This window comes from Spizellomyces punctatus (assembly GCF_000182565.1).
Source record: "Spizellomyces punctatus DAOM BR117 chromosome Unknown supercont1.8, whole genome shotgun sequence".
Classification (NCBI taxonomy): domain Eukaryota; kingdom Fungi; phylum Chytridiomycota; class Chytridiomycetes; order Spizellomycetales; family Spizellomycetaceae; genus Spizellomyces; species Spizellomyces punctatus.
Genome location: NW_015971544.1, coordinates 1,257,528 through 1,270,921, shown reverse-complemented (window position 1 = coordinate 1,270,921; position 13,394 = coordinate 1,257,528). Strand labels below are relative to the sequence as shown.

The following is a 13,394-nucleotide window of genomic DNA, read 5'->3' as shown; positions in this document are numbered from 1 at the left end:
GCTGTTAATCTTGATCTCAAGTTGTCTTCCATCGCCATTCGTTGTCTCTTTCATCAACAATGTGGTACCACACGCCGACAACGCTAGGAAATGTCCACCGCGCTATAGTATCGTTTCATCATTACTTTAACCAAACCCTAGTCCCATTCACAGCTCGCCCCTCCAAGAACGAGCTGCTTAAAGTTGCCGACACGGTATATGCCTTACCTTTTATATTCTTAACGCACACGGGAACGCCAACGGGTGGACATGATCCAATATACAATTTCGGTGAGTTTGATGGTTTTTGGCATGTCAAGAAGAAAAGCGGCCGTATCACTCGGATGTTTTCTTATATGAAACTCTAAATAGGCAATGAGAAAGCCCTGTCAGTGTTTGGGCGCACACCCGCCGAGCTTCTTCAATTTCCCTCTCGACTCTCGGCAGGGCCTGATGAACGGACTCGCAGAGAGGATTTTATGAGAGAGGTGGCAGTGAAGGGATGCGTAAAGGATTATGACTGCATCAGAGTAAAGAAGGATGGCAGCCCACTCAAGATGTGGGATGGATACGTGTGGAATGTTAGAGACGAGTCTGGTGAAATAGTTGGACAGGCGGCGATGTTCAAAAAATGGCAGGACCAATGATGACGGTTAAGGCAATCTGGGTATATCGTACTTTTTTATTTTCATCTCTTCCAACTATCGACAGGAAAAACACAAGCCTCAACCAGGGACTAAATCATCTCACGAACATGTACAAAAGCAATCGAATCAAAAACACATGAAGGGAGCGTAGCTCCAGCTACGACGGCGAGATCGGCCGTTTTGCTTCCCCATTTCTCTCATTACTAACCGCCAAATCTCCACCACGTCTCCCATTATATGCATACGCAGTAGAAATAATAAATTAAGCAACCTCCTTTTGGCCTTTCTTTGCCTTGGTGGTCTTGTTGATAAGGGATTTCTACACATTGACAAGGTACGTCGATCAGATGCCTGTGCGCATCAGCTGAAAAGGCCCAAGGAAGCACTTACGTGAATGTGAGGGATGACTCCTCCGCCTGCAATCGTCGCCTTGATCAAAGAATCCAATTCCTCATCTCCACGGATCGCCAACTGCAAATGGCGAGGAGTAATTCGCTTCACCTTGAGATCTTTTGATGCGTTTCCCGCCAACTCGAGAACTTCAGCGGTAAGGTACTCCAAAATTGCAGCGCAGTATACGGCAGCCTTTGCGCCAACACGGACATTGTTTTGCGTTCGCTGTTTGAGGTATCGGTGGATACGGCCAACCGGGAATTGGAGACCAGCCTGGCAAAACCGAGGTGTGCGATCAGCAGACAGTCCACAATTACCCACCCGAAAAACTGTTGCCAGAAAATTCAGAACCAGAAGAATTGAACAGAGAGATACTCACCCTGGCCGCCCGTGAGAGTGGAGCCTGCTTCACCTTTGGCTTTTCACCTTGCCCAGAGTTATCTCCCTTATCAGCCTACGGAAGTTGATCGCAAGAATGATGGCGTTAATCTTGGTCCAAAAACAACAAGCCTAACTACTCCTTTACTGGCTGTTACAAGTACAGTGGTAAGCCAGCCGCTTGTACTTGTCCATTTGTCTCATCTCCTTCATCGGACCGGATTGTTTCCAATGTCCATAGCATCTCCCCCAGAAACGCACATCGCACCAAACTTTGCACACATACCATATCGAATGCAGAGAATGCAGTGGTGGTGTCCAAATATCAAAGTAGCTCAAAGTGATGGATGGATGGATGCGTAAAGATGGGGACGGCGGATGGATGGATAGGTGGAAGGGGACGCTGGGCTTCGCGCGAGCGCGTGACACGTACCATTACCCGATGCGCGTTTTGGGGAAGTCGACCCCCGCAGTGATTCAGGAATTAGCCTGCCAGACATTCATTGTGTTTTGACAAGCAGCTTACTGATGAACCGAAGCTGGCTTTTTAGAAAGGGATACGGCATGTGGAAGGATCGCATGTACTGAAGACTGACGAGAGAGGTTCATGGAGGGGCACATGTGTTAAAAATGCATTATGCGACGCTCGCAATCACAACGGGTGAAGATATCCAAGGCCCTTCTCCAGAGTTTACAAGTATACAGGGTGTGGGGTTGGGCTTTTTGATAAAGAATTACTTTACACCTTTGTCACTATACCATCTGCAATGTCATTGTGTACGACCGTTGGAATTTTTTTCCTCTTTGAATCGTTGGATTTACTGATAACGACCAGTGGAGCCCCCTAGGAATGGGAAATGTATAAATGTATATCGCTCAATGGAAAAGCCTAGGATATCGATGTGACAACGAATTTTGGGATGCAACTGGTTTCCTATAGGGTGCTGGTTATTGGAGAACGGGCACGGCCAGACTAGTCTCATACATAAAGCAAACCGATTAAAGCTGTGCGCGACTTGGAAATATGTCAGTGTCGCTTTGATCCTGGGAACGGGATGCGGGCATTGCACAACTGGTAGCGTCGTAAGAAACTGTTTGCGGATGCCTGCCTACATTTGAGCTTTTTTGGATAGAATGGAGATGGAAGAAACATACATACAGCATTAGTTTTTCGCATATCGACAAATGAATGATAAATGCCTCTCTAGGAATCTTAAAATTGAAAAAAATAGATACAAGCAAGAATAAAAAATGCAACGCAACTGCAACCCTAGTCCCACCCGCACACTAACCACCTGCGTGACCACTCGGATCGTCCTTCCGGTTGCGTTTATGATTATACGTTCCCCCAGCCCCAATATTCACAGTATTCAATCCTTCTTCGACTTCTTCTTGTTCTTCTTTGTCTTCTCTTCGCCATTCACCTCGCCGTTTACCCCATTCACCTCTGCTTCCTCTGAAACCTTTCGCTTCTTCTTTTTCTTATCTGGAGTGTCTGAAAACATGGTATAAAGTTAACACTGTCACAAAAGACGAATCTCATCCTTCAGAGGTAAATACCTGACGCGCCGTCTGCCTCCTCAGTCTTCTTCGACTTCTTTGACTTTTTCTCCTTCTTCACTTCTGGTGTAGGAGTCGCTGGTGTAGCGTCCTCCTCTTCATCTGAATCCTCCGCCTTGCGCTTCTTGCTCTTCTCTGATGCTGGAGTGGTAGGCACCACAGCATCGGATGCCGCATTATAGGATGGTGCACCATTGAACTCGTACTTCTTTTGTGATGGCTTGCCCTTTGCTGCCGAACCAATGGCGGCGCGAACCGCCTTACCCTCCAACTGCCTCAATCGTGCCTCGACCTTTGCCCGCTGCTCAATACCAATGTTGGGTGTTTCTGTGTCACCCAATGCATCGCAACGAATAGACAGAGCCGCCTTTGTGGCAACAGTACGTGCAATCTTTCCTTTGATCTTCGGTCCTGCTTGACCCACCAATGATGCATGGTATATAAGTCCGTATTTGGGTGTGTCGTGTTTCGACTTGAGGGCACGGAAAAGCGCCTTTTCAGCACCAAGGATTTGGACGGTGGATGCGGGTTGCTTAGCGAGGTTCAAAAGAGATCCAGCATGCGCAATCAATCGTGCACCGACCAATTCTCCCACCAGACACGTCAAATTAGGTGCGATGGCCATCATGCGGTTCTTCAGGTAGTCGTACAATTGCGTACGGTATTCGGAAATCGAAATAATCTGATCACACAGATAGGTGATGTTCTCAATATCCTCGTCACTAATCTCAGTACCCATCGAGACCTTTGCCGCCTCTTTCAATTCCTTCTCCAACTCCTCAGGAAGGACCTCCGACAAATCCGTCTCTTCAGCCTTACTCCGGAATCCCATAACCTTCACGGTACGAGCATATGCCAAGTTATCCACCACAATCTTGCCCATTTCGGGGAAGTGCCATCCGTACCATTCCTTGACTCTCATGGCGTAAGTGTTGAGTTCTTTGTCCAAGTCGTCAAGAAGGGCAATTGCCTGAATAATCATCGTGTCCACCTTATCCGGGCTGAACTTGAGCTTGTATCGGGAAAGTGAATGTGACAGACCAAGAACCATAGCGTTCATGTCTTGTTCCGGCAATCCAGAAATGAGGGAAGAGAGCTGGTAACGAATTCCGCGCATCAATTCATTGACAGCAGCGTCAGAAACCACCTTGATCCCGAGTTTCTTGGCAATGGCACTTCCTGTAAATGGGTCAATCCATCAGCATTCCACATTCACGTTACGCCCACAGAAACCACATGCGATTCACACACGCACCAAGTTTCGCGTCCCCGACCGCCAGTTGGTCTTTCAAATCCTTTGCATTCAACTCGTCACCCAAAAACTTTTTCAAGTTTTTGGAGACTTTGCCTTCCACCAACGCTGTTACAGCAGAGAGGGCATCTGTTGTGTTTTCAAACTTTCCAAATGCCTTCAACTTCACAGTTTTGTTCGCCTGGTCCGCAGTCTCAAAATCTTTGTAGAGATCGTCCGGCTTCTTGAGCTTTCCATCGTCCAAGAGCTTGAACAGGGCGTACCCCGCAGGTGTTTCGAAAAGCACCAACATGACGATACCGTCAATCGATGGATGAAAGGTGCAAGATGGAAACCCGTCGAACGTGCGAAGGATGGATGGATAGATGGACGGATGGACGGATGGATGGATGGATGGATGGGAAACTGCTGGACTTTCCAAAAGTCGCGCCGACAAAAACAATTCAGACTTTCCATATATGGATAGATTACAATGATGACATAATCATGCTGTCCGTCGTCCGCTCTCCTTTTCCGTGTGCGCTGCCCCTTGGAGAAAGGAGACGACTCGGGTGGTGTCGGATCGTCCCTACCCACATGTCGAAGGGATTACAGACGTCGCAGGTTACGAGCTGGCAGATCTGTTCAAAACCACGACATGTTATACCCGTTTTGGTTCCATTGCTGGCCGGACTTATTAGTCTAGCTCATTCATTCTGTTAATGATTGGAAGGCAACAACGATATATGCTGTTTTGCTCCCTGCTTATTCAAAAAACATAAAATGCCCTCCAATGTGATGCCTATGCAATGTCAAAAGCAATAAAGCTCTTCATCTAAATCGCAATTGATAGTCTATTATTGTGCCTATTTATGTGCAACAACAATGGTGGAGGGCAGTTGTGTGGCGTGCAGTGTTATGTTGATCTTGTTGTTATGGTAAAATGGGATGGTATACCTGAACCCTCTATCGCTCCTTGTGCCCTAGTATAGTTGGAGACTCGTGTGACAACTTGGGTCAACTTGCTTTCATCGTTTTGCAGAAGAGGTAGGCAGAATAAGCTAGTCGAGTGGCAAATGAAGGAGAGAGGATTACGTCGTGGGTAATGTCGAACCTGGCATGAGGGTCCGACCTGCTAAGCTGTCTTCCTCCTCTGCGACTAGAGCGGGAGATGGCCTCCTTTTTGCATCTCTTTTCGTCTACCAGTTGACTCAGCACAAGTGCTAATTTCACATGTCCTCTTGTGCACTGTACAGATCAAAGACGGCATACGCTCATCTTACTCCATAAATCTCCCACTTTCCACTCCGTGCCCCGCTTCCACTTTAACTATCCGGCGAATGTCAAATTTGTAAACTGTGGATCAGTAGCATCATGGGACGAGAGAGTGCCGCACAAAGCTTTGTTAAGAGGGCGTTCTCAGGCAAGAAAGGTGGACCAGATAAATCTGGGGGGCCCCAAGCTTCTGAGGTGAATTTTTCTCCGAATGCAACTCTCTGCGAACCTCCCATCTTATGCTTCTCCACCTATAGAAGCCATCCCTTATGTTTGCGGCAGGGCCGCAAGAAGCCGATGTGCTAACGGAATTTCTCGAACTGCAGAAAGGTGTGGGGTATTTTGCTCAGGTATGCTCATTGGAATCGTTGACAACTGCACGGATCGTTCGAGGATTAACCTTTTTATCCAGCCAGCCTCCAGCGTAGTTCCTATTCTTAATGGCCATGAGGAGGTGTTTGTCAAAGTTGATCTTCTCGGCGTTCACATTAGTGAGAACGAAAGCAAGGGTTCATTGATTGTAGAATTTCCCATCGAGGAAATTATCAAATACTCCCACAATCGAGGTAAACAAACCTTCTGCTTCTCGCACATGGATGCTGATGGGCTCTTGCGGGAGTTCAAGTTCCGCTCCGAAAAGGTTGGTACGTATTTGAGTATAACATTGCCGGCCGCAAGCTGACTGTTTAAGCTTCTTGCTGATAATACGGGAATCTTGCTAGTATTTTGAGATATTCGAGGCGATGGGACGAGCAATTGCGATCATCATCAAAATCAAGAACAAGCGACTCAACGAGCATAAGGATCCCAATCGCGGGGCTGAGAAGCAGGAGGCATCGTTGTCTTCACTACTCGAAGCTGACGAGGGAACGAATGAGGATGCTGCAAAGGGGCAGTACGAGACTTGGGCAGGCCGGAGAAGGTTGTCTCATAGACCCGGCATAGATACTACGATTGGACGCGGCAGTCGCCGGACGAGCAAAAGTCTGGATCAGCTGACAAACCAAGACTCAGACCAAGATAGCGGAGGAGAAGCTAGTGTGGCTCAAAAAGCCGTACTTGCCAAACTATATATCGAGTCTCGGTACCATTCGCGCGGCGAAAGTGGGGCGGCGGATGCCGCACCAACCGAGCCGGCGGCTGAACAGCGCAAATGGAAGAATCAAGTGCGGTATGATTACGCCTCGATATCCCGAACAAAAGCGAAGTCAGATCCTTCTTTGTTAGATGATGAACCTAGTAGTCGACGTGCGTCAGTAGCGTCGCAGAAGCCTGACATTGTCGTCCGAGATTCCGTCGCCAGCATTCGCAGTCTTCAGTCTTTGGCATCACATTCCAAAACCTCATCTGAACCGCTCCTTTCCTTGGCAACAAAAAAACAAGGGCGATCGTCTGTCATGGCACTTTTTGGTAGCAAGGTTGACACGAGTGGTGGGCGGCAAAGAGCGGAGACAGAACCGGTGGGCGAGACGTATGGGGATTCAAATCATAGACCGAGTGTCAATGACATTCCGGTAGAAGCGAACGGGAAGCCAGAGAAATATGGATCTCTCACTGGATTTACGTTGAAGTAGGTATTGAATATGTTCCAATCCTGCAAGAACAGAGTCCAACCCAGAGTTTCTGCTTCGCAGGAAAATGGCCTCCAAGGTCAGCGTAAAGAAAAAGAAGCAGCAATCCGCCGTCTCCCCTGCAGTCAAAGATAGTGGTACAACCAGCCACGAAAGCCTAAATGGTACATAAGTCATGACAGCAGATCTCAGTTTAGATGCAATTTAACTCTTCTCCATTACGCACAGAGTCGCTACCAGCTGTTGTGAAAAGCTTGGACACATCAGGAAAAGAAGTCTTGATCAAGAATTTGAGGCAGCACGGCTACGAAATCACGGCAGGAACTGTGGATGCCCTGGTGGAGGCACTGATAGATCAACCAGAGCCAGGTAAAGACCAGATGTGGGCGTCCACGGTGGGCGTTTGACACAAAGTTCTGACCCACTATGTCGACAGATTTATCCTACTTAAATACGTTCCTGCTGACGTTTCGACATTTTATATCGGCTGATCAATTCGTAATAAAACTGACTGAGCATTATCAAAAGCAAATGGATAGAATACAGTCAATGGAGAACTCACAGGTTCCGTCAAACATTATGAATCGGATCGTCAGTTTGGTCAAGCGATGGGTAAGTGTCCGGTATTCCTGCCACTTTCCGGGAGGTCCCCTAACACTTCGCACAGGTGGGCGAATACTGCTACGATTTCGTGGAACCGGAAACAATGGCAGCTTTGAATAAATTCCTGGAACTCGTGAAAGCAAGCGAACACAGCTCGTACGCCAAACAAATCCAATCTCTGGTCCAGCACGAGCTCGAAAATCTCGACTCGAAACAGCAGGAAAGTTCGTCACCTGATTCAGCGGGCGATGGGCAGAAACCTGACGATCTCAAAGTTCTACTTCGCGACTTTGACCTTCTCTCCCAGTCCAGCAAAAAGATTGCCCAGCAGCTCACTTTGGTCGATTCGAAAATGTTCCGAGCCATCCGACCGGAGGAGTTTGCCGTTCTCTTATGGGGTGGTGGTGCGAAAGACTGGCGCGCCCAGCGACTACAGGCGTACATCGACCGATTCAACCGCGTAGGCTACTGGGTTGGAACTGTCGTTCTTTCCTTTCCAGAACACCGAAAGCGGTCCGAAGCGTTAGAGACGTTCATTAAGATCGCAAATAGGTGTATGGAGCTACAAAATTACAACACTGCCATGGCCATTCTATCAGGATTGAATACGGGGCCCGTCTCACGCCTAAAGAAGACATTTGCGGGCTTATCGTCACGAACGACATCCGCATATCAGGACCTAGAGTCCCGACTGTCTTACCGTGGCAACTACAAAACGTACCGCGAACTGGAGCACATGTCCAAACCACCTCTCCTCCCATTCTTTGGACTCATCATCAAAGATCTGACATTCTTAAATGATGGAAACCAGAAAGTCTTGTCAAATGGACTCATCAATTTCGAAAAGCAACGGATGATATACAATGTCATCAATGCCATTCGAGAGTACCAACGGTACAAGTTCTCTTTCAACCAAGATGAGGACGTCCTTATTCCATCAACATCTCCGTCGCAACTCCCCATCACCCTGCACAGTTACTGCACACATCCTCCCTGCCTTACCGAAGAGCAACTCATGACCCTTTCTAAAATCCTTGAACCTTCCGATCGCGATCGCGAGCGGCAAAAGAGCATTACGGGTAGTATAAGCAAAGGTAGCGGAAAGGCTTTTACGGGTTCCGCGAGTCGATCGCCGTCATCCGACGCGTTGATGGACGTCATACAAGGCACTCATGCCAAACAGGCAAAGCTTCTGGCAGGAAGCGTGAACCCGGCACCCACTGATTTTGTGGGCACACCAATGCCTCAATCATCCCCCTTGCGCTCAGGGGATCCGTTTGCAGCGTTCCAGTCTCCGTTAAAGCATGAAAAGTCGTCCGATGATTTAACGTCTACTTCGGATCATGAGGGTACTGACACGGAGGTAGGATGCCAATCGCCGCCCTTGTTACGACTGCCATCGGATGTACGTGGATTCTTGGGTACAATGGATGTTCCAGCACCTCTGAGTAGGACCCCGTCCCCGGCAATTAGTGAGTCCGCAGGTCATGGAAAGAGGGAATCGATAACAGAGCGAAGAAGCAGTATTGTGGCGGGAGGAACTTTGCGGCGCAAATTGTCGGAGGCGGGCTTGAGCGCAGTCTTGGGATGGTGGAGGAAGGAAGAAGGGGAAAATGGGTCTAGGGAAGGAGCAGATCAGGGGGCATAATCCACGGATTGTATTCATTGGAACTGCTACGTGTTCAATTTCCGAAGTTTTTGTTTTTGTGGTATTATATTTGTATAGTTTTCAGAGTAGATTTCAATGAAAGTAACTCTCCGATGCAACAGTTTGGGTGTCAGTTTCTGTCTTTTCTATCAGAGCGCATACACCGAGGCCCCAGATTTTATTCCGTTAAATACGACAGTATTATTCAACGGCACGTACTGACGGGTGAGCAATTTGATGATCTCTTGCGATACGATTCCCCCTTGCAATGCTGCGATAGTGTGCAATTCCGAAGCACCTGCGCGAACACTGGGGATAACGTGGATGAGCACATGTTAGGACATCTTAAAGAGGAAATTGGTCTTCGTTGGTAGTGACTTACATCTCCAAAATAAGATCGTCGGATACAGCTGCATCTGGTCTATCCCATTGCGCTAGAAGCTCGCTTACACACTGCCTCATTGGACTTATGTCCTCGTCCACATTCTCGATTCCTGCGCCTGAAAACATTGAGTTATATTGCTAGCAAGTTAACCTTTAAATGGGAGGACAACATACCTGGATATCGTTGCATTCTTTCGTAGAACAGGTCTGCGGCCCGTACTAACACATAAAACACGATGTTATCATCGGGATCCGAGAGCCAATTGCCTGATACAGCAAAATTCAGATTGCCGTAAAGGATGGGATTCGTTCAGATTTGACGCATTCCTACCAATCTTCTTCCCCGTCAATGTGCACTGTTCGTATTCCTCCTTGAGCGAACGATATCGTATAACCTTCAGATAGGCCGCGTTCTTGCAGAATCTTTCAATCTCTTCTTCTGACACAGCATCTTGCGACCTTCCTGACGACACGAGGATACTTTTCACCCTTTCCTTTACAGCAGCGCAATCTTCTCGGGCTTTTGTACGGTAGCTAACAATTATCAAGTTATTTACGGACTAACCGCAGGATTGAGCAAACTGTTGAAACTTACATGGTTTGCAGTTTCACGTAGGACTCAGTGTCCGCATGCATATCAGGGACTGTACCCGCGAGGGGAAGATATCCTCCTCCCTCATTCGTAACAAAGTCGCGAACCGCCCTTGCAATCACCCAAAAGGTGGGCGTCTACGAAAACTGGATTAGGTAATTGGGCCGTAACTAAAAGACATGGTGAGAATAACTTACATGCTCCGTGATGTTGTCGGCCGCTGAATCTTGAAGGATGTCTTGAATATGAGAAGGTATCTGAAAATACGAAATTCTTAGCAGATAAAGATATGAAAGATATGGTAAGGCAATATACCTTTGTCGGCGTCCATGCTCGGTAGGCAGCAGCCAAAGCCTCCTCGAAGTTCTGATTCTCACCCACATCTTCCCGTTGCTTGCTACGAATGAGATCTTTAAATTGCGATCGCTCTGTGCTTGTCAGCGGTAGTTTCCCATCATGCTGCAAACTAGCGGTCAGCGTCATCAGCATCTGCAAAAATGTCAGGCCACTGGCACAAACCCTACCACGCTCTTCCACTCTTCGAGGCACATAAGTAGCAGGATAATATACGGTATATGACCATAGGCCATTGAGTCCAGCTGGCTGATATCGTATCCTTGCACCATGTCACGCAAGACAGGAAAGGGACAGTCAAGGCGAAGGTCAACAATCTGATCGGGATGTGTCTCAACAACTGCAATGAGAGAAGAAGTTAGAATGGAACTGTAACCTGGATCCAGCGACGTGACGTACTGTGATGCTCTCTCACAGCTATCCTGGCGTATCCAAACAAGCCGTACGTCCGCACAATCACCAACGGGATATTCGTTTCCCAGCATATATCAGCCAACCTCAATAAACTGGATGTAGGTAATTGACTCGCAATGATAAGAGAATATTGTTGAAAATACGATGGATTCGCTTCTATCAGCACCGTAGGATCCTGCATACCAACCAAACCTTGAGATACTGAATGGTAGATATTCCAATGCAAAGCGCATATGACACATACCTCTTCCAAGAACTTGCCCTCTACCTCTTCATTCAATTCATTCAACAGTTGGGTCACGCACTTTGCCCTTGATTGGCCCAAGCATTCTTGTGTTAGAAAGAAGTTGTTTCCCAAGTCAGCCACTTCCACTGCTTTGCCGTCGACGACCGTAAAGGAACCGATCGCTAGGTGAAGAGACCAGTCACACGAAATGGTCCACAGCAAAGGCAAACCGTGCACTCACCTGGAAGGATCAGATTCTTCAAGATTTCAGTACCGACTGCCGACCCGTTCAGAAGACATACGTTCGCGTTTTCCAGTGCAGATTGGCCGTGTGCATGCCACAGGCTGTGAAATGACAAAGGCCAAACCCGAGTCATTCATTAGCCACTTCGAAGAGAGCGAAAAAGCGACCAGAACTCCCAACTATTCACAAGGTAAAAGCGCATACCGTAGCTGCCTATCATATTTCTGAGTTCTTCTGTCTATCATGCTGTGATTGATGCTCTACCCTCAAGCCAAGATCTGCTCAAAAGCTTTGCCCAGCTGGGTGTTGCTTTCTGACTCATCAAACCATTGCTTCGAACCAGTATGGATAGATACAATATAATGTGTCGCCATGGCAACTGAGATGTCGCACTGCAGTAGGAGCGTTTTGCAGGCGACAACTTTCGCTGCTGATTCTCTCAACGCCATGTCCTCCCTTCGACGGCTATGTCTAGCGGCTAAACAACGACCGCCAGCACTGGGGAGGTCCGTGCCCAACGGCACCACGGTTGCCTGGAAGAGCGGCGCTTGTTCAAGAACGTTTGGAACGAAGGGCGGGTTTTGGGATACCAAAGCGAGTCCTCTGGGTGACAGTAACGGCGGGGAGAGCATGACTCCACTAGGGTCGCAACTTTTTGATTTGCTTCGCACTAGTACACCGAAATCGAAGAAGGCAATGGAAGTTGACGCTGAATGGAAAGATTTCCCCAAAGGACGCAGAGAGAATTTTGGGCGTGCGTCGCTGATCTCCACCGCCAGCGACATGTACATAAGGCCCAATTTCGACAATCACTATATCGTTCACGTCACAGCCAATCGTAACAACACCGTCTGTGTCCTTACAAACCCCGAGGGCAACGTATTGACTTGGAGCTCTGCTGGGCGTCTCAAACTTCGCAAAGCAGCACGCGGTACCCCCGACGCTGGTTATCAGTCAGTCATACACCTTACCGAACTTGCCTCTAACTTACCTGCAGAAAAGAAGGCTAGTGACAAACCGAAAGTCTATCATGGTGTGAACATTCAGACTGAGGTTATGGAGAAAGGGATCCATCTGAAGTTGCAGGGGTTTGGGCCTGGACGGGATCAGGCGTTTCGGGCGATTTTGGCGGCAGGATGGAGGATTACCCGTGTGACTGATGTTACAAAGGTGCGGCATGCGGGCTGTCGACCACCAAAAAGGAGAAGACTGTAAGGAAATGGTTTTGGTGGAGCAGCTCTGTTGTTAGGATAGAGCCAATCTGGACGGCGTTGCGCATTCAACTTTCATAGATATATATATAAATTGCATGACACCCCTCTGTCGATTCAGCGTTGGTTGTCTATGACGAATCCTACTGACATTAGCTTGCAATTGGTTTCCGCGGTTTGCAGTTATGAAAGATTGCACCTTTCATTTCATGCCCAAAGGTTACTATAGTGTTATTTTGAAAGGCATTGAATGCCATGTCACCTTTGAGAAACATGGTTTCTTTGGCACACATTGGCAAAGACCTGTTCACACGAATTGTATTTATTTCTTGAAGACGGAGCAGCTGCTGCTGCTTGCATTCACCAATCATACTTGCCCCTAGCACAGCTGGTGTCTTCTTTACCAGTGAGGCTTCATGTGTCAGGGAATATAAAGGTATGGAGAATACGACAGATGGGACTCTCTCGATACCTTTGTATTCTGCAAATGACGTGACGAGAGATCGTCGCCCTGCGAAATGGGTCATATCTTTGTCGTCAAACCCCTTCTTGCAAATGGTATATGGCCGGGGCAAAATGTCCTACTCTGAAAATTCATGCTTTTACCGTAGTGCACAGGCTAGCTGTATTGTTGCAAAAAATCTCCGACAGAAAGGAATGGATATCACTCCAGCGTCGTCCAAA

The 13,394-nt window shown here is 47.9% G+C and overlaps 6 protein-coding genes across 6 annotated transcripts; 3 read left to right on the top strand and 3 right to left on the bottom strand.

Annotated features, from left to right (window-relative positions):
• The first annotated feature begins 9 nt into the window (after nt 1-9).
• On the top strand, nt 10-908 carry SPPG_05313 (uncharacterized protein). The gene is made up of 2 exons (XM_016753534.1): nt 10-270; nt 352-908. The coding sequence occupies exons 1-2, from the start codon at nt 60-62 to the stop codon at nt 624-626; spliced, it is 486 nt and encodes a 161-aa protein (XP_016607980.1). The 5' UTR covers nt 10-59; the 3' UTR covers nt 627-908.
• SPPG_05312 (histone H2A) lies at nt 642-1,811 on the bottom strand. Its single transcript, XM_016753533.1, has 4 exons — nt 1,684-1,811; nt 1,399-1,473; nt 1,017-1,292; nt 642-945 (listed from the first exon to the last, which is right to left on the bottom strand). The coding sequence occupies exons 1-4, from the start codon at nt 1,684-1,686 to the stop codon at nt 889-891; spliced, it is 411 nt and encodes a 136-aa protein (XP_016607979.1). The 5' UTR covers nt 1,687-1,811; the 3' UTR covers nt 642-888.
• A 783-nt stretch (nt 1,812-2,594) lies between these two features.
• On the bottom strand, nt 2,595-4,618 carry SPPG_05311 (RNA-processing protein NOP58). The gene is made up of 3 exons (XM_016753532.1): nt 4,213-4,618; nt 2,958-4,136; nt 2,595-2,892 (listed from the first exon to the last, which is right to left on the bottom strand). The coding sequence occupies exons 1-3, from the start codon at nt 4,499-4,501 to the stop codon at nt 2,768-2,770; spliced, it is 1,593 nt and encodes a 530-aa protein (XP_016607978.1). The 5' UTR covers nt 4,502-4,618; the 3' UTR covers nt 2,595-2,767.
• A 576-nt stretch (nt 4,619-5,194) lies between these two features.
• On the top strand, nt 5,195-9,399 carry SPPG_09269 (uncharacterized protein). The gene is made up of 9 exons (XM_016757426.1): nt 5,195-5,235; nt 5,445-5,658; nt 5,721-5,813; nt 5,876-6,103; nt 6,186-7,033; nt 7,098-7,198; nt 7,263-7,403; nt 7,471-7,646; nt 7,702-9,399. The coding sequence occupies exons 2-9, from the start codon at nt 5,563-5,565 to the stop codon at nt 9,283-9,285; spliced, it is 3,267 nt and encodes a 1,088-aa protein (XP_016607977.1). The 5' UTR covers nt 5,195-5,235; nt 5,445-5,562; the 3' UTR covers nt 9,286-9,399.
• Nucleotides 9,287-11,780, bottom strand: SPPG_05308 (uncharacterized protein). The gene is made up of 12 exons (XM_016753531.1): nt 11,704-11,780; nt 11,497-11,600; nt 11,274-11,437; nt 11,015-11,204; nt 10,786-10,955; nt 10,577-10,720; nt 10,459-10,518; nt 10,265-10,398; nt 10,001-10,203; nt 9,844-9,936; nt 9,668-9,785; nt 9,287-9,594 (listed from the first exon to the last, which is right to left on the bottom strand). Exons 1-12 carry the CDS (start codon nt 11,742-11,744, stop codon nt 9,435-9,437), a joined length of 1,581 nt encoding a protein of 526 aa, XP_016607976.1. The 5' UTR covers nt 11,745-11,780; the 3' UTR covers nt 9,287-9,434.
• Nucleotides 11,781-11,917: 137 nt separating this feature from the next.
• On the top strand, nt 11,918-12,873 carry SPPG_05307 (uncharacterized protein). The gene has a single exon (XM_016753530.1). It carries the CDS (start codon nt 11,947-11,949, stop codon nt 12,712-12,714), a length of 768 nt encoding a protein of 255 aa, XP_016607975.1. The 5' UTR covers nt 11,918-11,946; the 3' UTR covers nt 12,715-12,873.
• Nucleotides 12,874-13,394: the final 521 nt, after the last annotated feature.